The sequence below is a fragment of the Tachypleus tridentatus genome, chromosome 13 (assembly GCF_004210375.1).
Source record: "Tachypleus tridentatus isolate NWPU-2018 chromosome 13, ASM421037v1, whole genome shotgun sequence".
NCBI classification, from domain to species: Eukaryota; Metazoa; Arthropoda; class Merostomata; order Xiphosura; family Limulidae; genus Tachypleus; species Tachypleus tridentatus.
In genome coordinates, this window is record NC_134837.1 from 158,170,974 (window position 1) to 158,197,492 (window position 26,519).

Here is a 26,519-nt window from a genome sequence, read left to right on the forward strand (position 1 = left end):
AGTGTTTTGTTCCTAAGGTTATAGTATCAAATTATCTATTAAAATATGCGATGCATTAGGAACCGGCAGTAAGTTATAAGATACTTCCTATACGACCACCGGATTAGTTGCTATGACGACGCCCATCATAATTTTGCATCATTGGTGTGGTTTCTTATTACAAGCTGAAGGACAGGAGTTTCGTTATAGAATATGAAATTTTATATTGCTTTATCTTTTGAGAAACTCTTGATGGTGAATAAGACATTATAATGTACAGAGCGTAAATTAAAAATATCTCCAAATAAGTCATGCGATTCTGTTACGTGTAACTAGTTGGATGCCATTTTACAAGGATTAACATTTTACTACGAAGGGCCGTATAGAACCTACGTTCCATTATGTGGAATAAGTGTTGTAATATAGCAAGTTTTAGCTTTCTACCAGAAAATACTAATAAAGGAAGAAGAATGAAAATATTTGAATAAGTAAAAAAATCAGATTACTTTCAACTTAATATTCTTATTGTTTCAGGTTTTTTATTTATTATTGACATAGGTGGGCGTGGCAATACTAATGATAACTTCCAAAATCAAACCTTATTAACAAAAGAAATTTTGTCCTTGAGGTTACAGTATTAAATGTTGAAAGCTGTGTGAACAATAATTTGATACTTATTGAAAGTTGTGTGAAAAATAATTCAATATTTATTAAAAGTTGTGTGAACAGTAATTAGATTTTTATTCTATGCTTGAAAAATAAGGAAGCCGCCTCTTATGGAAATACAATAAAGGCCTTAATGCAGTGACTTTTCCATAATGTTTTTGAAGCAATACTCCAAAATGCTCTTCTACCATTTTTATACGAAGAACGAGGGATCTGTAATTTATTTCAGCAAATATATTAACATTTGTATGCAAATATGGTGAATTTTCTATCAATATAGTATCTCCATGTTGGTCTAATGAATTCAGTAACTATTGTAGGAAAATTTCCACTCGCAGAATATGTTTGTTTGTACATGAATATATTTGACATTTATTAATTTTGAACTTTTTTACAATTTATGATTTTATCACAAATTTTACTGTTTTTTAAAGTTAAATAATTTTCAAATGAAACTGTAAATAACCATATAAAGTCATGGCGATTATAATGAAAATGAAATACTAATTTTTGGTTAAGCATTGTTAAGAAGTTAGGTGTCAGAAGAAAGAGGTGAGAAAACGACAAGGGTTTGATCAGTCTCTATGAGATCAGGAGATTATAGCACTACAAGTCAATAGAAAATGATTAAAGTGAGCGGTCGCTTTTCTTGTTCAGCTGATGAGGAGATTACAGGACCCATATAATAACGAAACATTATAATACAATCTAGTGAATAAAGGGTGTAGGATAAGAAAAGAAAAGGACCCTTTGGAGTTGGTTTGAGAAAATTTATGAAAGGCGGGAGTTCAACGGAAAAAGAAAAGAAGAAAATACAGGGAGAGATGTGAGAGAAAGAATACACTGGAAAAAGTCGAAGGAAGAAAGTGAAAAAAAATGAAATAATGCCAGTAAGATACAAAACCTAGTTTTATATTCTACATGTTCTCGTTCTTCATTGTAGCAATAAACAGCAATATGTTATGTTTACATTAGTATCAGTGAATTTCTTATAGTAATAAGTACAACCTAAATAAAATGGATAAAGATGAAAACGAAAAGCGAAGTTGTAAGTATGGTCTGATTGTAATAAAGTGTTGTCAAAGCGATCGCAGCAAATATATATTTAATCCGTGATGACTTGATTTTTTTCACCCTTGCGGTCCACATACAGTTCAGTTTGGTAGGTACTCTGAAACCAAGAAAAACAAAACCGAAATTGAACTAACAATTTAGGTAATAAAACAAAAGTTTTATAAATTTTATCACCCCTTCTAAAAATGTCATTTATTTATTGTTGTTCAACTCTCCTTTATCAATTTTCTTAGTGACAGATGATGGTACAGTGATGTCCAGCAAAGTGGTAGCGTTTCTTGATCGCCGTCCACGAGGAGATGCCGAATATCTGGAACTGGCGACATCTGCTAATGTATCTATTAAATTTTCCAGTAGTCACCTGATTTTCGTTATTCACAATAAAACATTTCAAACCAGAGCTACCAGGTACATTTGTTTTCCTTCTTGAATGTTCAGAGTTGTTGTATAAAAACATTTTCTTTAGTATGAATTTATTTGTATTATTGGTCTTTTACAAACCAATGGCTTATAACGTGATGACGAGGAACCCAGTTTTCAGAAAATAAAAGTTGGAGACGGTTTGAATGGGTAGTAAAATAAAATTTATTGCAAACGTACATCGTTTTGATAAGCTGATGTCCAAACTTTAATAGTTTATAAGTTTCTTCCAACAGTATTAGACCAAGTAAACAAAACAAAACATGGTTAGCGTCCGATGTTTCGGAAAAAATAAAAGAGAAGGTCTTTGTTTTGGATCATTACGTTGAAAAAAGGTTTGAAATGATTTTGTACATGATTCTTGTTTATTTTCAAAGGGTCATGTCAAACAGAAGTTTTCTTTGTTATATTTTCTTCATCAAAACAATGCAACATTTAAAACAAAGGGCAAAATAAATCAACTATGTTCATCTAATTATTTATTCAGAAATCTTCTTTGTTTCTTTGTATGCCAGAAAAAACGATGATTCAAAAAGGAAAAAAAAAGAATCACCAAAACGTGGGAAGAGACGGCTGAAAACAGGAAGCGGGCGGGGATATTAAACTTGTATTATTTTTACTTGTGAATTTTACTTGCTAATCGTCAGATAATATAGTGGCTAAATGAAACATCTTCGCTGATAAGAAAAGGATTAACAATTTCAGACAACCTTGTAAACGTATAAATAATGCAAAATTGTTATCATGCCAAAGGTTCTTAACAAAGAAAATTTTATCAGTTTATTGTAGTTGTGAATTAAGTACAAAGCTACACAAGGAGCTATCCGTGCTCTGCCCACTACGGGTATCGAAACCCAGATTTTAGCGTTGTAAGTCCGCAGCCATACCGCTGAGCCATATTAATTCATCTTTATATACTACTCATGTGTAGATTTTTTTTTTAAATATGCAAAATAACTTTTGCCTAGGTAGAAGAATGGACAAAAAATGTATTTAGAAGCATTTTATATTACTAGTGTATTAAAACACATATTTTATATTACTAGTGTATTAAAACATATTTTATATTACTAGTGTATTAAAACATATTTTATATTACTAGTGTATTAAAACACATATTTCTTACTAAACAAAGATAAAATAATAAAGTGAAACAATAGTAGGTATTTTAAAAAAATATGTTAGTGGCAAAACGGAATAGTTTATCCATTAATTTCATCAAGTCCTGAGCACTAAATGGACTTTTAAACTCATGTTAAAATAACAATGAAATCTGTATCTTTTATCTTTTTTCTTGTGGACTTCTTTGAAAGCTTGATACAAATTATTAAAACAAAACGAAACAAAACAAGGGAAACATAATATGTAGATACTGTGTCATAGAAAGGTAATGTACTAAACATAACACAAAAATATTATCTTATACGATTGATTTCTTCTATTAAAATAACACTGCACAACAATTTGTTTCAAAAGTTTTGCTTCCTGAAAAGTTTTTGCTGATTGTGACAGGTACCTGGTGGGTATGTACAAATATAGTTTTGGTTTTGCTTCATCACGTAGGAACTCTGAGAAATAGACAGTTAACTGTTTATCGGCAATAACGTATTCAATTGTGTTTATGTTTCTAATACGCTATTAAGTTCAACATAATTAAAAGTGTTTTGCTCCTGATTTTCGTTTGTATTCAGTGTCCAGTGCATCACGTTGCAGTGTTCAACAGTAGTCAGCAAGCATTGATGGATTCCAGTTGCCCTGATATCGTTTTTGCATTGTAGCAAAACTGAAGATTTCGATGAAACAGAACGTGATTGGTACATTTGGATGTGATTTTTGTGATCAGCAGCCAAAAATCTATAAGGAACACCCAACAGTGTTCAAGAAGCAAAACTTTTTTGTGCAGTGTAATTTATTTTAGAAATTTTAATACCAGAGAGTCCCTTGTGTTGATTTGTGCTTAACTGCAAATAAACAAACGAAGTACGTAGATGTGATGAGTTAAAATGTTTTTTTAAATCCATGAATATTATACACTCATCGCCGTTATGAAAATCGTTACTGTATTTCTTTTGTATACAGACCCAAAGTGTGATGATAAGTTTTGATTAAGTAAAACTATTGTATAATAGCGAATAATAAATTAGACACAATGCCGTAATAGTATTCAAACACTTAAGTTAATTTAGGTTTCTATGCGACGTGTTAAAAATGACTTAAAATCCAATAAATATTATACACGTTGTTATGATAATCTATATCTATTATTAAGGAAAAAATATTGTATTGTATATCACATTTCTAGGTATGCTTCTGAAGTTAACGTTGGAGACACGCTTGTAGTGTTGCATTACAACAATGGCACCAGCGAAACTGTATCGACGGTTGTAACGACCATAACTCGGAGGATACTCAAGGGTTTGTAAATTTGTTTTCAAAGTTACTTAATATTTTATAGCAGGTTTGGTTCGCGTTTACTTTCTACGCAGAGCAATGTAATGATAAAGATCCACCGATAAAAAAAGTAAAGAGGGTATGGTGTTATCTAAATAATTCGTTAGTTATTTTTATCAGCTTCAACATGGTGAAGTATTTAGTGCGTGTTAATAACATTTTGTGCACTTGTATCAATTGAATTTTGAGACTGAAATTGTATAAAATCTACAGGAGTCAGTTTAGCTTATCGTAAATAACACAAATTATAAAACCATTGAACAAATTAAATTAACTTTTCAAGATAAACACCAGTTTCCTTTAATTGTATGTAAATTTTAACTTTATATTTCATTTTCACATTTTGTTTGATTTTTATAGGAGCCTACGATTCTGTCACAAAGTACATCATAGACACTTTCTTTTACCAACCTCACAGCGTTCTGTAGGCCATACATGGTAAATCATGTATTAAATTATAAAAAAAGAATACCAGGTTCTCTTTGACCACCACCACCACTTTAAACGTTTACTGGTATGAGACTCGGAAGTATATATCCATTCTATTTTCTATCTTGTAAACTAGTGGCCAAAAAGTGTTCTGTCTTGTATCCTAATGGCCAAGAAGTATTCTGTCTTGTAACCTAGTATCCAAAAATTGTTCTGTCTTGTAAAGTAGTAGCTAAGAAGTTCTCTCTTATAAACTAGTGGCCAAGTGACTGACTTAAAGGTGATTAGCAGTACTCTCAGAGAGCCCTTTTCGTATAATTCTGGTAAGTACCAAGTTCTTCCAGAGTTTGGGTCAACAAAATAAATACTGAAATTAATTGTTCTTTTCACTTTACTACGACTGAACTCAAACTATCTCTTAAGTTGTTTATTACGGCTACTGGACAAGATGTTGGGTAACTTTTTGGTAACTTTTAACTCGTAAGTGGAGTAAAGACAAAACGTTTGGTCACGCTACAGTTCAGCTGGCTCTTGTCGGTCATTACGTTTGTAAGTGTACATAATACGTTCCAATGTTTGAAAGACGAGACATATAACTTGTAGCACTGTTTAACTTGGATTTAACGTGGTTAAAAAGTGATAAATGTTCACAAAAACATCAAAATTTGATTTCTTTATTGTACGTACATTACACAATTTTAAGAATAAATAATTCTTTGCATTTTAAAATATTCAAATTATTACATAAAAGTATAAAAGTAATTTTAAAACAATAATATTCTTTTTATCTGATTTCTTTAGAGAATTTAGTCTTTCCTTGTTACTTAACGTGTCCATAATTTTAAAACAATAATATTCTTTTTATCTGATTTCTTTAGAGAATTTAATCTTTCCTTGTTACTTTAACGTGTCCATAATTGTAACATTGGTTTCAATATAGCTACAAAATACATTTGACAAATTGTCACATATCTAAAGTAAAAAAAACAAAAAACAAGAAGTTCGAAAGTCGACGAGAATGTAGGATCCACCTTCATGATGATGACTTCATTTGATGGAAGATTCTGGTTACAAAGAAGATGAACAAATATGTAATTATAAAACACTGTACGACGCTACCAAAACTGTTTTGTTTTTCACAGATTTCGTCTAAACGATAACACCGTTGTTTCGTTTTACCAGAACCTTCATTATAATTCATAAACGTCACAAAAATGGGAAGTATTAAATATATTTATATACTATCTATATATAATATACGTAATAATGATGAAATCTGAAAACAGAAATAGCCAAAAATGTGTTCGTTGTCAATTCACGCGTAAAGCTACAAGAGGGCTATCTGCGCTAACCATCCCTAATTTAGCAGTGTAAGACTAGAGAAAAGGCAGCTAGTCATCACCACCTACCAACAACTCTTCGACTACTCTTTTACCAACGAATAGTGGGATTGACCGTAACATTATAACGTGCCCACGACTGAAAGGGCGAGCATGTTTGGTGTGATGGGGATTCGAACCCACGATCTTCAGATTACGAGTCGAGTGCCTTAACTACCTGGCCATGCTAGGCTCACGCGGGAGTTACAAATTTACATAAAATTTAGAGATTTATAGAAATATCTGAGACAAAACAGAAACAACAATAACACACAGCACAATATTTATTAGAAATACAGGGTGTTCGGAAAGTCACTGTGCGCTTGTATATTTATTAACAGACATGTTTCAATATAGAATACAGGAGGTAAATATGAATGACAATTACAAAAAATGTTGAAAGTGACCCCCGTTGGCATCAATACAGGTTTGGATCCTTCTTATTTTGTTTCTAAACACCGCTATCAGTTGATGGCTTGAAATAGACTGAATGAATGCTGTTATCGCTGCTTTCAAAACTGCACAGTGACTTTCTGAACACCCTGTATAATCTCACAAAAAAAAGCAGATTACAATTGTAGTGTGTTATAAAATAGAAGGAAAGATAGTTTCACTTGATAACGAACCACAGACACTAGAGATCAAACTTTAACAGAAACTGAAGGGCGGTCTTTAACAGGATAATTACAATGTGGTTGGCACAGAGAAATAGCAAGCTTTTCGTGGAACTGTTGATAGTTTAATCCACACTGAAATACAAGGATGAAGGTAATATTGACAACAGTAAGATACACATTTAGTACGAAGTAATCCAAATGGGTGTATAGCCACTACAAAACTACCAGGATGAAAGGTTTTAAGTGGACGTTGAAACACACACAACGAGATGACCAAAGTTAGAAACGTGTACTTTTAGCAGGTGCATTCTATATCGAATAATCTAGAAAGGATGAAATACATTTTGTTTGATGGGATAGAGAAAAATGGATCAATGGAATATTCACAACAATGGTTTGGATTTAATAATTAACATGTGTTACGCTGAATAGGCTCATATAAAAACTGAGAAAGTTAATTAAAAGGCTTAGCTGAACTGTGGAGAGTAATACGGGACATTTGTAACGATAATCCACAATTACATATTGACAAACGGTAGAGCAGCATGAGAATACGGTGTAATGTTTCATGTAATGAGAAGGTCTCACATCAAAATGATAATCACGCCCCTCGTCATGTTGACAAAACGTTAAAATCCCTTCACTATAGATCTCTTTTAGTAGGATGGTCAAATTCCTGAACTCTTTATGGTTGTTATTCTGTTAAAGATCTCAATGCCGTAAGATTAACCAGATAGTAAAACCTGTGTCTATAAAGATAGTAACGAAGATGGTACACTACATGGAAATTTATCAAAACGCTTTATCAAAAGTGTAGCATCTTTTTACACAGTTATTTCATGACTTCCTTATAAAGAAAAAAGATTTGCCTTTCTCTCCTATTACACTATTTTTTGTAGTGTATTTTTTGGGAAGATAACACTGGTATTGTGGCAAAACTTTCTTTTGGAATACTTAAATGTCTTTTTTTCTCTCAATCTTATCTCAATCATTAGGATAAAATATTATGGTGTGGTAATCTATACTCTAACATACTCCATTGATAATTAGAGAGTTAAACAGCAGTATCAAATCGTATGGCATGGTAATCTATACTCTAACATACTCCATTAATAGTTATAGAGTCAAACAGTAGGATCAAATCATATGGCATGGTAATCTATACTGTAACATACTTCATTAGTAATTAGAGAGTTAAACAGTGGGATCAAAATCATATGGCATGGTAATCTATACTGTAACATACTCCATTAGTAATTAGAGAGTTAAACAGTGGGATCAAAATCATATAGATCAACCTGGCAGTCTAGAACTAACGAGAAAGAGATTCGTAATAAAAGTCATACCTCAGACATGAGAAGAAAATTGTAACGTCTTTTAACAGGCAAGAATTCACAAATACAAAGGGCAATGACAAAAGCTGTCTACATGTTCCAGGCAATAGTAGGCAAAAGAATCAAAAAGGATCTCTCTCTATGAATAAATTATACAAGTTGCTTCAACGAAATATCCAGGATTAGAGATCCAGTTGTTGAAGACTCTATGAATATATCTATTCAAGACAAATGCAGTACGTCACGACACCCTACAAAGAGTATGTGTACTCTGTTAACTATGAAAACTTTGGTGTAATTTTGTATTAGGAGACTGGTGAAACAAATTTTCAAAAGGTACATGACATACCGCAAAACTTTGTCGAAAAGATTCACGATTATTAGTGGAATTGCACCAGAGGTAAGTTATGAATCAAGAGGGTAGGTACAAAGGTCAAAGTATTTTAGTTTTGGAACTTCGTGCAAAGCTATTCGAGAGCCATCCTTTATTTAGTAGTGTCAGACTAGAGGAAAACCAGCTAGTCAACAACACCCACTGCTTCCTCTTGGGTTATTCTTACCAGTGAAAACTGGGATTGACTATTACATCATAATATCCTCCTTTGACTGAAAGTTTGAGCGTTGTAACCACCAGAACAGGTCAGAGTATACTCTCGTTACAATCAAATCAATCTTCTTTTTACTTTGTACTGCATATAAATACAGAATTTGTAAGGAAAAGAGGCCTAATCAAGGACATGGACGGTTTTCTTTCAGTAAACATTATTCAAAATCGAGCCCTTTCCCCAGATATGGATTTCATACAGTTCCATTACTGGCTCTTCGGTCATTGAGCGGTAAATTTGAAGGCTAAAATAGCTCAATTTGTAACTTTGCGCTTAACAACAAACACGGTCTTTAGTGTATGTGTTAGTTTTTATCGACAGTTTAGGTAACATATGAGAGGTTCATGTTTATTTGATGGTTTGAACTGCATATCTAGTATTTCTGTGGAAATATAAAATGGTATAAATTTGTTTCAAGTTTATCTGAACTTTCATGGTAGTAATATCAAAAAGTATTGATTTCTCTGTTGAGAGTTATAAAATTTTTGGAATCAAACATCAGGTTTTTATATACCCTTATAGATGTGTTTGAATCTTATTTGACCAAATCTACTGAAAAATAAATCTAAGTTATTTTATGCATGGACGAAAAAAACATTATTAAAAACGTAAATGTCATTATAATCTGGAATTGATTAGTTACTGAGTGATTTATGTGTTTTGGTAATATTATTTGTTAAAATCCTCCAATACATATTTTAACTTAGGCTTATTGTATTTACTTGCTAGAAAATTTTCCACTGCATGTGCTGATATACATTTACTGCAATGTCTACGCCTTCAAAACCTCAACTTCATGATAAGAGTGAAATGACGAAAAACAAAACAAAGAGCTCACCTTGCTGGTGAATCTGGATTTTATCTTGCGGAAAAGAATTCTTGGTGACGAAAACGAGAGCGAAAAACATGAAAACGGTGTCGGTAACGCGTTTGCTCTTTCGGCCTCTTCGATTATTTTTTTTCTCACCAGGGCTCTTTGGACTATCTTCTGTTTTGTGTAAAACTCTGCAAAGTTGTTGACAATGATTGGTACAGGCATCCCAACAACCACTACACCAGCAATACAGCAGATACTCCCAATCACTTTGCCAGGTAAAGTAACGGGAACCATGTCTTCAAAACCAACAGTCGTCATGGTAACACAAGCCCGCCAAAAGGCAGAGGGAATGCTGGTGTAAAGTGTTTCAGGTTCGTCTTTCTCTGCAAAATAAGCGAGACTAGAAAAAAACACGATGGAAATTACAAGGGATAAGATGAGCAACCCGAACTCTTGGATACTTTTCTTCATTGTATATCCCAAACTTTGCAAGCCTCTCGAATGTCGAGCCAGTTTTAAAATTCTCATAACCCTTGCCACACGGAAGATTAGGATAATTTCGTGAATGTTTTCAAAATCTTTAGGGACAATATTTGTAGCTACAACAATTGAAGACACGGTGAAAGGGGTAATAACTAGGAGGTCAACGATGTTTAGTATACTTTTTAAAAACTTCCCTTTGTTTGGTGCAGAAAATAATCTTAAGATATATTCTATACTAAACCAAACCACACATGTGATTTCAATCATACCCAGTTTTTTGTTTTCTTTGTGTAGCTGAATTTCTTCATTGACATCTTCATCATATTGTTCCTTTAAGGAAGGTATCGTATCTAAAATCTGTGTGATGGATGATAGCAGGATGAAGAACACAGAGAAGCTGGCAATGATCTAAAGTTAAATTCTAATCACTAATCGATACTTGTTATCACTTTATGTAAGTATATGTGTTTAAGACATTCACGAATTACGCATCCCTGCGATGATTTTATTGTCTTGAAATATTCACGTTTTACAGTAATTCTTGTATGCTGAATCCAACAATGATACCAATTTTCTTCGTCGCGTACAGATTTTTCATAATACGCCATATGTATGTTTAGACAAGTGAATTACTTTCATTAAAATCGGGTCACACTTTGTAACGCTTAAAATATTGGCAATCGATAAGACGCTCGCGTTGCTGATTGGTCTGTGACCCAAACATAATAATAATAAAATGTTCATTTTGAGTAAACGAAATAATAGTTTGATTCAAGTAAGAGTTTCTTCTTTTATGATTTGTAAATAATCCTTACATGAGAGTTGTTTGTTTGTTTTGGAATTTCGCACAAAGCTACTCGAGGACTATCTGTGCTAGCCGTCCCTAATTTAGCAGTGTAAGACTAGAGGGAAGGCAGCTAGTCATCACCACCCACCGCCAACTCTTGGGCTACTCTTTTACCAACGAATAGTGGGATTGATCGTCAGTTTATAACGCCCCCACGGCTGGGAGGGCGAGCATGTTTGGCGCGACTTGGGCGCGAACCCGCAACCCTCAGGTTACGAAGCGCACGCCTTAACGCGCTAGGCTATGCCAGGCCCCCTTACATGAGAGACAAAATGAATATTATTTTCGAAATCTGCGTAGCTAAATTACGAAACATCCGTTATTAAAACGAAAACAGCTTTTATAAAGTTCTAATTCGCAAACCTGTGTTACGTAAGAATTAATAAAAAATACCAGTTATAAAATATCATAAAAAGTACATTTTGTGATATAACAAATAAGGAATAATTGCAGCAGTAGCACCCTAATAGAATGAAAACAATGGACAACCAATCAAAAAACTATTTTAAGGGTAAACATCAAGTGCCAAATCCAATAATGTTTTCAGTTTAGCCATTCATTACCTGTCCTTGGCAAGTTGTAGATAGGTATGAATGTTCTTTAAAAAAGTAAAATAAAAATCATGGAAATGCAAATATTAAGTTTTACTAACTTTTGTAAGAAATGCTTTTAGCTTAGTTCATCCTTGCAGTGATGAAGAAATGATAGATGGACGGTGGTCCATGATTTTATTTAGAGAGCTCCATCTATCCTCTGTTTCAACTATTTGAACTGTACCTTGCATGCCTTTCATTTTATGAACCAAACACAAAATACAGACCTCAAGATGGACAAAACACAAAACACAACCTCAAGGACCCGACATGAGGGTCGTGGATTTGAATCCCCGTCCCACCAAACAAGTTTGCCCTTTCAATCGTGGGGACATTGTAATGTGACGGTCAATTACGCTACTCATTTGCCAATGAATAGTGTATCATTGTATGATAAATTAAATAATGTTGCCAAAGCTGGTGGTTCTTTGAAGAACTCTCTGTAGATATAGTACCAGTTTTTCCCTCATGGCTCCCACCCACTGAACTGTTAGGTGAAAACTAAAGACGTGTAACAATTCTACCATGTCACATGTTATTGTTGCATGATAATATATTTTGTAACCAACTTGGTGTCCTTTCTGTTTCGTGCCGATAGTTCATCTACAACAATTCCTTCTGAGTTTTGTGCTTTCTAAAACTGATGATCAACACCAATATTGTTATTTTGTTTGAATTTGAAGAACCAGCAAAACAAACAGTAATATAAAACAGTAAGTTTAGCATATAATCTAAATTTTTTTATTCAAGTTACTAATATGCATACGCATCTGAAAATATTTTACTTTTAATTAAGTACAAAACTGCACAATGGGTATTCTTAGATAATTCCTTCACAGGGATTAAACCCTAAAAGTTAGCGCTGTAGGTCCCCAAGCTTATGGACGAGCCACATGGGAAGGGGGAAAGTAATTGGGGACTAGTGAAACAAACAAATTGGTAATGAATGTACTTTATTTATACGACTTCATATAAGATAAAAGGATAATAAAATAAATGCAGTATTCATCTGGTAGTGATAACATGAATAAATAAAAATGAACGTACTTTGGCAGCCACTGAAGTATCAGGTCTTTCCATTAGGTTCCAGACAAACTGCTTACATTACGCATACTTTCCTTCTTCAAACTTTTAACTTCTGTTCTAAAAGTAAACCGTTGAACGTCTAAGTCAATAAAAAATGATTCATGTTTTTTATAGTATTTGCTCATACAGCAAGGCTCCATACAAGTTTCTTTTAACATCCAGTAATCAAAATCGTCAGTGAGCGCCCTCACACAAAGTTCGTCCAACAAATGGAATTTTCCAGTGCGGTAAAAATTAATAATCGAAGTGAATGATGCAGGACTGTGATCAAAGAAAAACTTGTTTTCATCAGGATTATACTCGTCACAGTATTCTTCAAATTCCTCAGGATCTCGGCATAGTCGTAGACGACCGAAGCGGGTTTGAGGGAAGCGCTTCAAAGTATTCCACATCACTTGATGTTTGACACCACCAACATTTAGAGTCACCCTGTGGTTTTTGGTTTCAGTAAGATCAGCCACAGAGTCATTTGGAAACAAATCAAGAACATCTTGTGTTTGCGCATCATTTATATCTATTAAGGAAATGGGTAAACTACAAGAATATTGTGACTCTTCCACAGATAGGACTGGATGGTTACTTTCTATTTGATGCCAACCAGAGACATCTCGATGAGGTGAGTTATTCGTATGAAGTTTCTCTACCAAGTCCATTTCTTCAAATGATACTGATGACCCCAGCGTAGACATTCAAGTCAGTCTTAATTCACTGGAAATATGAATTCGTTTCACAGGGACTGTAATGACTTCTTGGCTTCAGAAGCAACTGAAATAAGAATATTTATGATAGGATATGTGACATCTTTCATCTTAAAATGTGTAGGGTGATAGGTTTTCTGCAAAAGTTTTCAACTAAAGAACGAAAAAAGATGAAAATCTGGAAGAATACGAAACAGTTATTATTATTTTCACAAAGAAATACAAAATGTTTATTCTACCATGCAATAAATCTAGATCTAATACACCCCACAAGCCAATCAGCTTCTGAAAACTCTACCAGCAAAATATTTTCAGAACCTATTTTTTTTAAGTGTTCATTTAAATATACATCCGTCACACAAGCCTAATTCATTTCAATGTATATATATATCTCTTGGATAGAATTTCATAGACATGGCCAAGTGGTTAGGGCGCTCAACGCGTAATATGAAGGTTCAAAACCCCGTCACACCAAAGCATGCTCGTCTGTTTCAGCAGGTGGGGGCATTATAATGTGACGGCCAATCAACTTGTCTTTAGTAAAAGAGTAGCCCAAGAGTTAGAAGGTGGGATAACTAGCTGCCTTCCCTCTAATCTTACACTGCTAAATAAGGGACGGCTAGCGCAGATAGCCCTCGTGTAGCTTTGCGCGAAATTCAAAACAAACCAAACTAATAAACTACTAATAAACTTGTATCATTTATACCTGTACTAATGTATTTCATTAATCATTTAAATGCAATATTTGTTTTATTTAAGTTTTTAGTAGTTTATGGTACTTTAGAGACACGGGGAGGGATAAATTAATGAGTCAGAGGTGTATTGCTGAATTATTGTCATGTGACCCCTGTTGGTCCGACAAAACGGATAATCCAGCAAGGCTTTGGAACCAAGAGTGCAGGAAATTCGGTGGTGTACCTTTACCACTTAAGAGTCTTCAGTGTGTGTATTTAGATTATTTTTATGTTTTTGTTCTTGCTTCCAAAGTGTTTTGGTGTAAATATCTATATCACTGTAATATATTCATTTGTTTTATTTGTACCGTTTTTATGCACATGCCCTCAACATATGAAGGATTAAATAAATTAATTAAAAAGGCACTCGACTTTCATTTAGAAGTCACTCGATCAAATCACTACCGTAATATTCATTATTATTTTTCAAATGTACTTATTACTATATTTATAACAAATTCTTTGCATATTTGGAAAAACAGGAAACATATTTGGAATAATGTATATAAAATCCAGTTTTATTTTGGTAATGCTGTGGTTTGTCTGTGTCTTACCGATAAAACTATGACCTGATATTGTTGTCTTAAATACGTACATAAAACTTCAAAGTTTACGAAAGCTGGCTTGAATTCTACTTTTTTCATCGCTTTACCTTTTACTTCATACACATGTTTATGTTTGTTTGTTTGTTTGTTTGTTTGTTTGTTTTTGAATTTCGCACAAAGCTACTCGAGGGCTATGAGTGCTAGCCGTCCCTAATTTAGCAATGTAAGACCAGAGGGAAGACCAACTCTTGGGCTACTCTTTTACCAACGAATAGTGGGATTGACCGTCCATTATAACGCCCCCACAGCTGGGAGGGCGAGCATGTTTGGTGCGATGGTGATGCGAACCGCGACCCTCAGATTACGAGTCGCACGCCTTAACAAGCTTGGCCGTGCCGGGCTCTACACACGTTTATCTTGATGAAAATGTTTAGAAGTTCTTGTCGAGTTTCAAAACCATCCAATGTTTTTATTAGGTTTTCGTGAAGTTTGTCAGTTATATTATTACTTTTTAAAAGGTAAAACATGTTTTTCTTTATTTCTCCCAACCGTATTGTCATTAGTCTTAACTAATGATGATATCTCAAATTAATTATTATATTTAAATAATCTTCTTTCGACCTTTAAACCGTAATTTCTAGGTTATATTATGCAATTAGAAAAATACGTCTTTGTACACGTGAAATACCGATGAATTTATGTAACCTTCTACTTATCACAGAGACACTTGAGAAAGACAACTTCATGAAATAGATAATTTGGGTCTAGTTCAACAATTTCTGCTGGAACGTTATGGGTAAAGATTTGGGCAACAAGAGTATGTTACTGAAACTATGGTTTCTTTCCATCAGAAATTGTTTATTACTAGCCTTAAGATGAAGAGGTAATTTAATAAATATATATAAGCCACTGTCTATCTTTTGGTAACACATTAAAACTTTGTTAAAAATTTAAAATATCATGTTATAAAGAATGATGCCATTAAACTATATGGTGTGCTAAGAAAGTAATAAGCCATTAACCTCATATCTATAGAAAGTAATGAAGACGATTTTTTGAGAAACAAAATTTAATGTAAGAAAAGAAAAATTCATTGTAATTTAGGATTTTTTCTAAACTTTATGGAGGTACAATGTATGATTGTTTTTCTTTTATGATGATGGGGGCAATTTAATAAACAAACTCACTGAACGAAGGGCGAAGACGTTGGAGGGAGGATAACAAACCCAAACCCCTCATTTCTTAACGGGCGAGGCTATGAGTCAGAAATAATTAAATATATTTTACCCCAACAGATGACGCTATATTATATTAATAAAAAATATTTTTCGCCTTAGGTAACAGATTTTTAAACATTTAGTCAAAAAATGTATAAGAATTTTTTTTATGAAACGTTAATGTAAAAAAGAGTTTTTAATAACAATTTGATTTATTCATTTGTTACGTTATTTTAAATGTAGGTTAGAAAAGAACATATTTTTTTTTATTTTTGTAAATATTACTAGAAATTTGTACATTTGTCCTTTACCATAAAACTCACAGCTTTTACCATCACAATTAATAATTCGCTGGATTAGACATTTAACAAATCAGGAATATTTCTTTGAGTTTTCTTCTTGTTTTTATTATAAGCCTTTGCCAAGAAGATTTGAACATACCATAAAAATATCATATATAAGCCCAACTTCGAATCAAGAACCACCTATACCCAAAAAATGTTTTATTTTTAAAATACTAGAAAATTAATCAGCATTCACCGTAATATGACAGAAAATCAAGTTGTAATAACATAAATGTAACCTAAATTTAAAAGCTTTCACACAAAATGTTAAAAGACTATAGAAGAGCCAGTTCTTTACAATGAAAAAAATTTATAAAAATGCAGACTCGGTCAAACGTTTTAATATAAGATAGGCAATTTAATTATGTATTTTTTCATGGGACATAAAAGTCTTAAAACAAATAAATACATAAGTTACATGAGGCAGTTTTAAAACTCTCGATTTCGCCCACCATGAAAATATTTCTAAAACAAAAACCATCTTTGAATGTTATCGCCACCTAAGTTACTTTAATACCCACCTAGATCTGAACCAAACGTTAGCCTAATATTACTCATTAGTCTATTCTCTTCTATATTTTAGGTTATTATAATACGATCGGAAATGAACGTTTTCTTTAATGAATATTTATAAATGCAAGTTACATCGATACTAAAATTATCAACGGAACATTCATTAAATCATTGATGTGTAACTACATCTTACATTATTCCTTATTTGAAACATTATTACATACTTAGAATAAACAAGTATTCACGATATTTTGTAGACACTAGTTGAACTACTATTAGAGAATATCTTCTCGTGCATTTGAATTTCGAAGCTTTCCACGTAAGAGACAAATTGTTCTCTTGTTCACAACAATGTTGATGCGAAAAACAAACAAACTAAGGTTTACGGGTTTGATACAAAGTTACATTTAATAACTAAAATGCTATACATGTATTGGTATAAATACATTTTCTTAGCTGTCCAACCATAATTATAGTTATTAGGCGTATTGCGTTTTTAATATTATGTTATTTATTCAGTTTCTCAACATTCCTTCTTGAAAAAACAACTAAGGGACCGAATAGCGAATGTAATGTTAAAATACGAGGTCTGTTCAAAAAATACGCGGACTGTTTAAATTGCGCGGCTCCAGTTGGTTCCAGGGGAATCCGCTTGGTGTCGCTAGGTTTGCACAGATCAGCTGATTACGACGCCATTTTCCGATTGCAGATATCTTCATTTGTGTATTAGCTATGCGGTCTTAAGTGAAGTGGGATTTTTTCGTTTGGCGGATTTCAGAATGAATGACCTGAAGGAGCAACGACTTGCTGTAAAATTTTGTGTTAAACTTGAAAAATCTGCGACTGAAACTTTTGCTATGCTTAACACGATTTACGGTGATGTTGCTATGAAGCGTACGGCATGTTTCAAGTGGCATGAACGTTTTAAGGATGGTCGACAGTCCGTTGAAGATGATGGGCGTCCTGGACGTCCTTCCACGTCAACTGACGACCCACACGTCGACAAAATCAACACCCTGGTGCGGGCAAATCGACGTCTGACTGTCAGGGAGTTTGCTGAAGAATTTTAACAAAAATTACACAAATTAAGTACCTTTTTTTCCAGATTTTTCTTAAACTGTCCATTTCGGATTTATGTGCTTTTAATGTTAAATACGAAACTGATAATTAATAGGATCGTAAAAAACTACAATAACAAAATCTCAGCAGCTTACGTGAACTTTATCACATACTTTAAGACTAAAAAATAAACTTTACTCGTAAAATTATCATAAAGTTAAATAGTTCTGTTACGTATTTCAACCAGATGAAAAACTTCGTCGAAACATAGTCTAGAATACACTTGTTAGTATTTAGCCAGTAATCCACAACATAGTGTTACGTACTGTGATTCACATCTACAGAACACACACTTAATTTTTTTCCATCACATTAACTCTATACATCCCAACATCAACTTCACATGTAAACAAGAAGAAAGCAATCAAATATCATTTCTTAACCTCAAAATTACAAGAACCGATACAAAATGTAAAACAGAAATCCACCGAAAAATCACCCATACTGGGCTATATACTCCTTGGAACTCAGCACATGAAACAAAACAAGAACTCAACATACTAAGAAACCAAATAAACACAGCCATAAAACTAAGGTTCCCAGATAAAATGAAGAATGTATTAGACAAAATAGAACAATACTTTATCAACATCAATAAGTTTCCTTCACAAACCGTAGAAAACATTATACGCACACACCTAGAGAGAAAGCAAAATCAACTAGCAAAAGTAAATATATCTCAGGAATTAAAAAATCACGAAACCATATACTGCTGCATACCATATATTCCCGACATAAGCAGAAAATAACTAACATTTTGAAAATACTAGTAACAAAATATGACATTCCAGTTAATACCCAAATCTATTCCAAAACCAGGCACAAAACTAAGATCTATACTATGTAAAAACTACACTGACAAACACCACGCCAACATTATTTATAAAATACAATATGATAACTGCCGCGACTTCTATATTGAAGAAACAAGTAGAAAAATGGAAACCAGATTCAAAGAACACAAAAAGTCACCTTCATATATTTTCGAACACTGCAAATCAAATAAACACAACATAACCATAAAAAATACCCAAATACTAAATAAAGGAACAAATATAAACAAACGCAAAATTAAAGAAGCCTTACTTATACAACAACTCAAGCCCAAAATAAACCAATACAAAGGAACACCTTTATACCTATATTAAAAATAATATAATAAGTAATAATAATAAAATAAATAATATAAAATTATATAATCAAACATCTAAGCACGCTCTCTACATTCCGACACTCAGTTACACAACCTCCTTCAAACATGTGGTCAGCTATCGGTCAGTTACCTCTTTCTTTCTTTGGGAACTTCCTCTACATAAAAATTTTCTCAATCCATACCAGCCATTTTTACATATATAAATTTAACATCTCAGACTCAGGGCAGATGGTCTCAACTCTTTTTACTCTTACTTTATCTCTTGCAAATTTATTGTTCTTGCTTTTAAAACGTTAATAGTGGCTTCTTCCCATACATTTTCAGTTTCAACTCTTCAAATTCAAGAATGTACCCATTTATAGTAAGAAAATTGGGTTTTAAGAGACATTTATCATCTATGTCTGTAAAATATATACTTTCTGTATACCAACACAATCTTAAATGTGGCAATGTCCGATTGTATTCAGTAATCTGACACTTGGTTCATCAACCTCTTCTCTTTATACCATACACAGAAACATCTTCCTCTCCACTATTCATGAATGAGGCTTGGCTAACGCTTACGGATCTGGATCCTGCGAGATCAATCCTCAATGTGCTGATTTGACTGTTGCATTTGATAATTTACCTACTGACACAACTCCTGAAGTTGTTGATTTGTCACTACAATTTGTTGATTAAACTTTCACTGGCCTGCTGCATTTGTCAATACGGTCTGTTGGTTTATCAATTTCTTCAAGAAACGCCTTGAAGTGGCGATGATTAAGTGCATGACCCCAAATGAAGTTCACTGCAGAAATGACTGGTTTCAGTATGCAAGAAATATCTAAGTCTTTTCCAGAGAGTGCTTGCTGATGTATGATGCAGTGTATGAACGGAGCGCTTGGGAGTTGAAGATCTTCCAACTGTTTCCTGATCAGCCCCACCAGACCCTTCTTTACTCCAGCCATGTTTTTTCCTCCATCAACTGTTACACCTCTAAGCTGATTCACTGAAGGTTGTAGTCTTGCAAAGTTTTATGCACTTCCATGAAAATGTCTTCTCCACTTGTTCTTCCATGCATGCTGCAAACTGATGCCAACTCTTCCGTGATCTGAAAGTCCAAATTAACTCCACGAATGAACACGAGAAGTAATCGAGAGATCAGTAGACTCATCCTGTGTCAGAGAATACAATAAGAAGTTTCTAGCTTTTTGGCGTATCTGTAATGCGATGTTCTCTCCAAGTTCTTCTGCTCTCCGTACAACTGAAGTTGCTGAAAGGTTGATACATTCAAAGAAACTGGCATTTTCAGGACACAGCTCATTTGCTTCTTCCATCATACACTCTTTGATGAAGTTGCCGTCAGTAAAAGGTTTTCCTCGCTCTGCCATCCGTTGCACTATTTTGTACGAGTGACAGATTCATTTTCAGTAAACTTTCTCGTGAAGAGATTCTTTCGAGATTCAAAAACACGTTTCATAGATTCAAATTTCTCAGAAAGGAGCTTTCCTGAAAATTTCAAATATGTTGATAGATGTTTTGTTTTGTAGTGACGCCGAAAATTGTACTCTTTCAAAACGACAACACTTTCAATACATATCACACAAGTAGCTTTCTGGTTTTTTGTTTCCACAAAGAAGTACTTTTCTGCCCGTTCTTCATTGAAAGCACGACACTCAGAGTCCACTTTTCTTATTTTAAAAGCAGCCATAACGATGGGTGAAAAAAAAAACAGGATCTGAAAATGAAAAACAGAACGCTGTGAGAAACGTATTGTACAGGTCCAAGAACGCACAAACAAAATATATTGAAACGTACGTTTGCCGCGACACTTACCTAAGAACGAGTTACGAAAAGCGCATAACCCGACTAATAAGAGAAATGAGCTTGCTGAAGCGGTAACCCTCGGCTGCTGAATTTACAAGACAAGTCGATAGAACGAGGGTTAAGTCTGCTCTTGTTTTCGAAATCCTTATGCTTTCATAGATACGTGCCTCGATATGAATAAACGGGCAACAAGGACGAATGAAGAATTTTCCTATTGATTAAAAATGCGCGTGACAGCCTTGATCCTTTTTATTATAACGTCTTATGTTTGCCAGCTTAAAGCGACCATCGGTGTGATTTATTTTGTTATGACAGTCGGACATTTTTATATCACCTTTTATTTCCAAGAGGCTAGCTGCTGGCGGGCCGGACAAAATGACCTCGAGGGCCATATCTGGTCCGCGGGCCGTAGTTTGGTGACCCCTGATTCAAAGAAACGATCTATAATTTTGTTATTTGAATTTCGCGCAAAGCTACATGAGGGCTATCTGCGCTAGCCGTCACTAATTTAGCAGTTTAAGACTAGATGGAGAGAAGCTAGTCACTACCACCCATCGCCAACTCTTAGGCTACTCTTTTACCAACAAATAGTGGAATTGACTGTTACACTACAAGGCTTCCACGCCTGGTGTAACAGGAAGGTAATAAGTATCTCAAAATATAAATTAACTTGGTAGAAGAAAAATAAAATCGCCCTAAACGTACAGAAACAAAAAACAATTTATTTTTTTACGAATGCAAATTTTATCAACCGTTGCAAAAATCAAATACTTAAGCTAAATAAAATATCAACCAAAGTGTTGCGTAAATTTAATTCGAGGGTTTACATCTTAAATATCTGATGATGTATTTGTCCGTCCTTAAAGTGAAATTAAATAAAGAAATAATCTTGAAATTCTTCAAAATTCTATTACAGTTTTTCTACTTTGTGACCAAAAAGTATCTTCCCTTTCCAATAAATAAACATCCATTGGCAATCTGCAGGCTTACAACGCTATAATTCGGGTTTCGATACCCATGATGTGTACAGCATAGAGAACCTATTGGGTATCTTCGTGCTTAACCAATACAAAATCTTACTGATGCCAATTAATCATTAGTTTAATGCTGTTTAGTTACCCTGAGCTTGTAAAATCCGTTGTTTTAAACACAGCCGTATACAATCACTCATTGTATTGTAAAAATGTTTACTTCCAAAGATTAGCTCCCCAATGGCCCAGCGTTACGTCTGCGGACTTACACTGCTAGAAAAATGGTTTCGATATCTCTTATGGGCAGAGCACAGATAACCTATTACATAGCTTTGTGTTTAACTACAAACAGAAAAAAGAAACTCAAATATTAAGCATAAGAACAAGCCAGTTCCAAATACTTTGGATGTTCGAGACGTGCTTAACTTTTGTTTTAAATGTTATTACAGACAAAGTCTACTTACTTTCCCATTCAGAAGAACCCTAATTAACATGAATCATTATTAATAAACGATTAACCCTTCATTTGTTCAACAATAAAACAAGAAAAAAAGAATACAATACCAATAATCTTTGATAAGATAATCACTAATTTTCTCTTTATTTGACAAAAACATTATGTGGTGATACACTAAAAAGCACTAAGTCGGTGTGCAAAAACGGTTATTAGCGAAAAATTTTCAATAAAAAACAACAGTCTCAAATCACCCCTGGCCGGCATGGCCAAGCGTGTTAAGGTGTGTGACTCGTAATCTGAGACTCGCGGGTTCGCATCCACGTGGCGCCAAACATGCTCGCCCTTTCAGCCGTGGGGGCGTTATAATGTTACGGTCAATCCCACTATTCGTTGGTAAAAGAGTAGCCCAAGAGTTGGCGGTGGGTGGTGATGACTAGCTGCCTTCCCTCTAGTCTTACACTGCTAAATTAGGGACGGCTATCACAGATAGCCCTCGAGTAGCTTTATGCGAAATTAAAAAAAACAACAAACAAAAAAAAACTCAAATCACCCCAGATAAACAAAGTTATTGTTCGCTCTTTAGACAGTTTCACAAAAGTTGTCCAAATTTAGATTCATTATTATAGCAGTTGTATTTTGTTTTAATGGTTTGTTGGTAGTTAACAATAAATCTACGCAAGGGAAATTCTGCACTGTGTCCACAAGGGATATCGAAAACCGGTTTGTAGTATTGTAAATCCACAGACACACCGTTGAGCCACTAAGAGTGTATTTAAACATATCGTATTTAATTCTATATTTATTTATAATTATTTAAATTAAGTTGTCTCCACAGAATATGATTGAGACAAAATTAATTACTTATAATGAATTATTAAAATGGATTGAAATTAATTTTCTACTCGAATTTGTTTTTCACATTTTCTTTACAATCGTATATCACTAAATTAAAAGTGCTTATCATTACAAAAATAGTTTAAGTCTTTATTATTTGACGTTAACATTTTTTATACTATGTCACCTCATAACGAGATCGTGGTATAATGGTTAGCGTGCTCAGAACGTGAATCAAGGATTTATGGTTTGCGTTCCTTTGTCACGTAAGATGCTCAACACTTTGGTGGCGTGAGTGCTCTATAAGAGTGGTAGTCAGACCCAATATTTGTTTTACTCTTTTCATTCAATATCAGAGCTCATCAACTGACTGGAAGGTAAAACTTGTGATCAAAACAAGCTTTGTGTACAAAATCCAACGACTCGTATGAGCTTATAGTGTCTAAAAACCAATTTTGAAGAAGTTTTTTTACAGATGAGTGTCATGTAACTCTTGATTGACCAGATGGGTGGATCAGAGGAAGGCTGAGGCATCATCAAGGAAGAGAAGGAGGAGTGATATTTTGGGCTGGTATCATTGGTACTGATCTTGGGGGTCCATTTAGAGTACCTGATGATGTAAAAGTGACTTCTGAAGCCTATGTTGCATTTTTTAAGGACAACTTAAAACCTTGGTATAGGACCAAGTCTATGGGATTCAAAAGAAAAGCCATTTTTATGAGATATAGTGCCCCATCTCATGCTGCTCATGGTACATTGAGTTACCTTTCAAAATTAGGCTTGAAAACTAACTAACTTACTGAATGGCCAGCTTCCTTTCTAGATTAAAACCCCATAGAGAACTTGTGACATATCATGAAACTTACGATTTATGCTGGTGGAAGAAAGTTTACATCAAAGGATGATCTCTGGAATGTTGTACTATCATCTGCAAGGGATGATGAAGTAAAAGACATTTAAAAACTGACCACCTCTGTCGATGTTAGGTTCATCAAAGTCGTGTCAGAAAATGGTTTTATACCAACCAATAAATGAGGTATCCTCTTCTGATTCTTATGTATTAAGCGCTTTGTGGGTTTTCTTTGGTTAACATAGATTAATTGTATCAGTTTTATTTATTATTACCTCCAATGGCTGTTATTTTTGTGCTGTAGAGTCAGTCATTTGCCAGGAACTTGCTTAATTATTTTCCACTGTATAACTCATGGCATTTTGGAAAACCTTGTTTGTTAGTAGATTTCGATGTCAATTGCACAGCTTGTGTATAACAATATGGAAGTTAATCTACATAAATTGAACCTAGATCATAAATATACTTTTCAAAATATTCGTATGAACAAACCTTGCATAATGATTTGGCACGCACTTTACTGAACTGTGTGATCATACTTCTCCACATATCATAAAACTTTTTTTTATCAGTTTAATGCAAGTTATTTCGTTTTTAAGAATTCACTGTGTAACTATTGGCGACTTGCTCGTCCTCAAAGGTAGCCACTTTCACCACGTGGTAACCTTCAAAATATGTACCGAAACAATGACTAATTTATATCAACTTAATTATTCAACATAATGACTCAGCAGTATATTTAAAGTTACTAAGTTGGTTCACGGATATTCTATTACACATTTTTATTTTCTGTACTGTCTGTTGCTGCCCATTTATGCAGTTCATCTCTTAACTAACACGTTACACAATTTCCCTTCTATAAGAAGCCCCCCCTCCAGTGGCACAATGGTATGTCTGTGAACTCCCACCACTAGAAACTTGGTTTCGATACCAGTGATGGGCAGAGCACACCTATTGTGTAGCTGTGTACTTAATTCCAAATAATCAATCAATAATCAATTAGAAGTCTCTTTTCTTGGCCGAAAAGGGGAGGAAACTTTCTGCTGGTTCGCCATTTCTTTTGAAAGACTGGAGTGAGATAACGTTACAAAAAGAGAATATTTATGCTTCTCAAAATCCAACCTAACAGATGAATCCTTACACTGAACGTAAAGCTTCTTGGGCAATAATTTGTAAGAGCTTAAAGAGAAATCTGTAATATTATTTTTTATACGACTTTGATTTTAAGTCATAGTGTGAGATATAACATTTGCATTTAACTTTGTTTCTTACAATAATTTTTCCAATGCTTCGATTGTATTTGGCGTTTAAGTCGTAAAGTTTAGGATATTTAATAAGTTAGCACGAAAATGAAGTTTTATTTCATGAACTCTATAATTTATCGTTAAATAAGGCGACGGGTTGCTAGGTGATAATGCACAATTATAGGGTGCAATATTAATTTTCGATATAAACCTCTTAAACGCATAATGAGTTAAATTATTCACTTACAAAGCTCCTTTTGCCAAGTGTGAGTCATTTCTTGTGGCGGTGGCGAAGAGATACTGAAACATGTAGTCACTTTTAATGTTGCCCATCGCCAAATAAATTTATTTACTTTTAAAAGTTGTTTTTACTTTTCACAAACATTGTAATCTGCTAGTCAAATTTTGTAATTGACAAAAAAGTATTGAAAATTGTATATTTAATGGAAAAAGTAAAACGTATGCATACCTATCTCGCCGGCGGGGAATCGAGTCCCGGTCTCCCGCGTGGATACTCACCACTACACTATTATTGTAAATAATTTTCTTTTTATATAATTAGCACTTTATCCTGATTAAAAATAAAATAAAAAGAGATAGTGATGGTAACGTTATCAATACGTAAGCTTAATATTGTGTATGTACATAAAAGAAAGTTAATATTTGTAACTTTTATCAACGCTTGCTCTTAAATTTTGTTTTTATTATTATCACATCATCAACTGTAGCAGCCAATTTTCTATCGTACAAATATTTAGTGATTAACTGAAATTAACAGAAAATTATCGTACAATTACTTTACGTTAAAATATTGACGACGGAAAATAATTTCCTTTTGTCTGTGATGGACCTGCATTGCAGCGCTACCTATTGTTAACTCATGTCGCAATTTATTATTAAACACCAATATAATAAATTTCAGTAACTAGAAAATGAAGGAAAGTTAAATAAAATTATTATTAAAATGCAACTTAAAATAATTAATTTTTCAAAAGAGTTTAAAAATAGTGCTCAAGTCCAGAGACGGTCTATGTCAAGCTACTCTAAAAAAGTTGGAACTAAATTGTACAGTATTATAAGTTCTAACGTCTTGGTGATCCTAGCCTTAACATTCTTGTTGCTACGACTGAAACAAAGTTTATGAAGTATATTCAACTCGAATTAAAGCATGGGCTAACCGGGCTGAATTCCAGGGCTTCATACTAATTAGGGGGCCTCAAGCTATGACTATAGATGTTTTGCATGTAGAGG

At 33.7% G+C, this 26,519-nt stretch overlaps 1 protein-coding gene and 2 long non-coding RNA genes across 3 annotated transcripts; 1 reads left to right on the plus strand and 2 right to left on the minus strand.

Moving 5' to 3' along the window:
* The first annotated feature begins 1,959 nt into the window (after positions 1 to 1,959).
* Positions 1,960 to 4,638, plus strand: LOC143238775 (uncharacterized). Its single transcript, XR_013020752.1, has 2 exons — positions 1,960 to 2,127; positions 4,442 to 4,638. It is a non-coding gene; the product is annotated as an uncharacterized LOC143238775 (long non-coding RNA).
* Positions 4,639 to 5,679: 1,041 nt separating this feature from the next.
* Positions 5,680 to 8,691, minus strand: LOC143238699 (uncharacterized). Its single transcript, XR_013020718.1, has 2 exons — positions 8,362 to 8,691; positions 5,680 to 6,083 (listed from the first exon to the last, which is right to left on the minus strand). It is a non-coding gene; the product is annotated as an uncharacterized LOC143238699 (long non-coding RNA).
* Positions 8,692 to 9,327: 636 nt separating this feature from the next.
* LOC143236344 (potassium voltage-gated channel subfamily B member 2-like) lies at positions 9,328 to 13,469 on the minus strand. Its single transcript, XM_076474618.1, has 3 exons — positions 12,798 to 13,469; positions 9,793 to 10,662; positions 9,328 to 9,336 (listed from the first exon to the last, which is right to left on the minus strand). The coding sequence occupies exons 1-3, from the start codon at positions 13,467 to 13,469 to the stop codon at positions 9,328 to 9,330; spliced, it is 1,551 nt and encodes a 516-aa protein (XP_076330733.1).
* Positions 13,470 to 26,519: the final 13,050 nt, after the last annotated feature.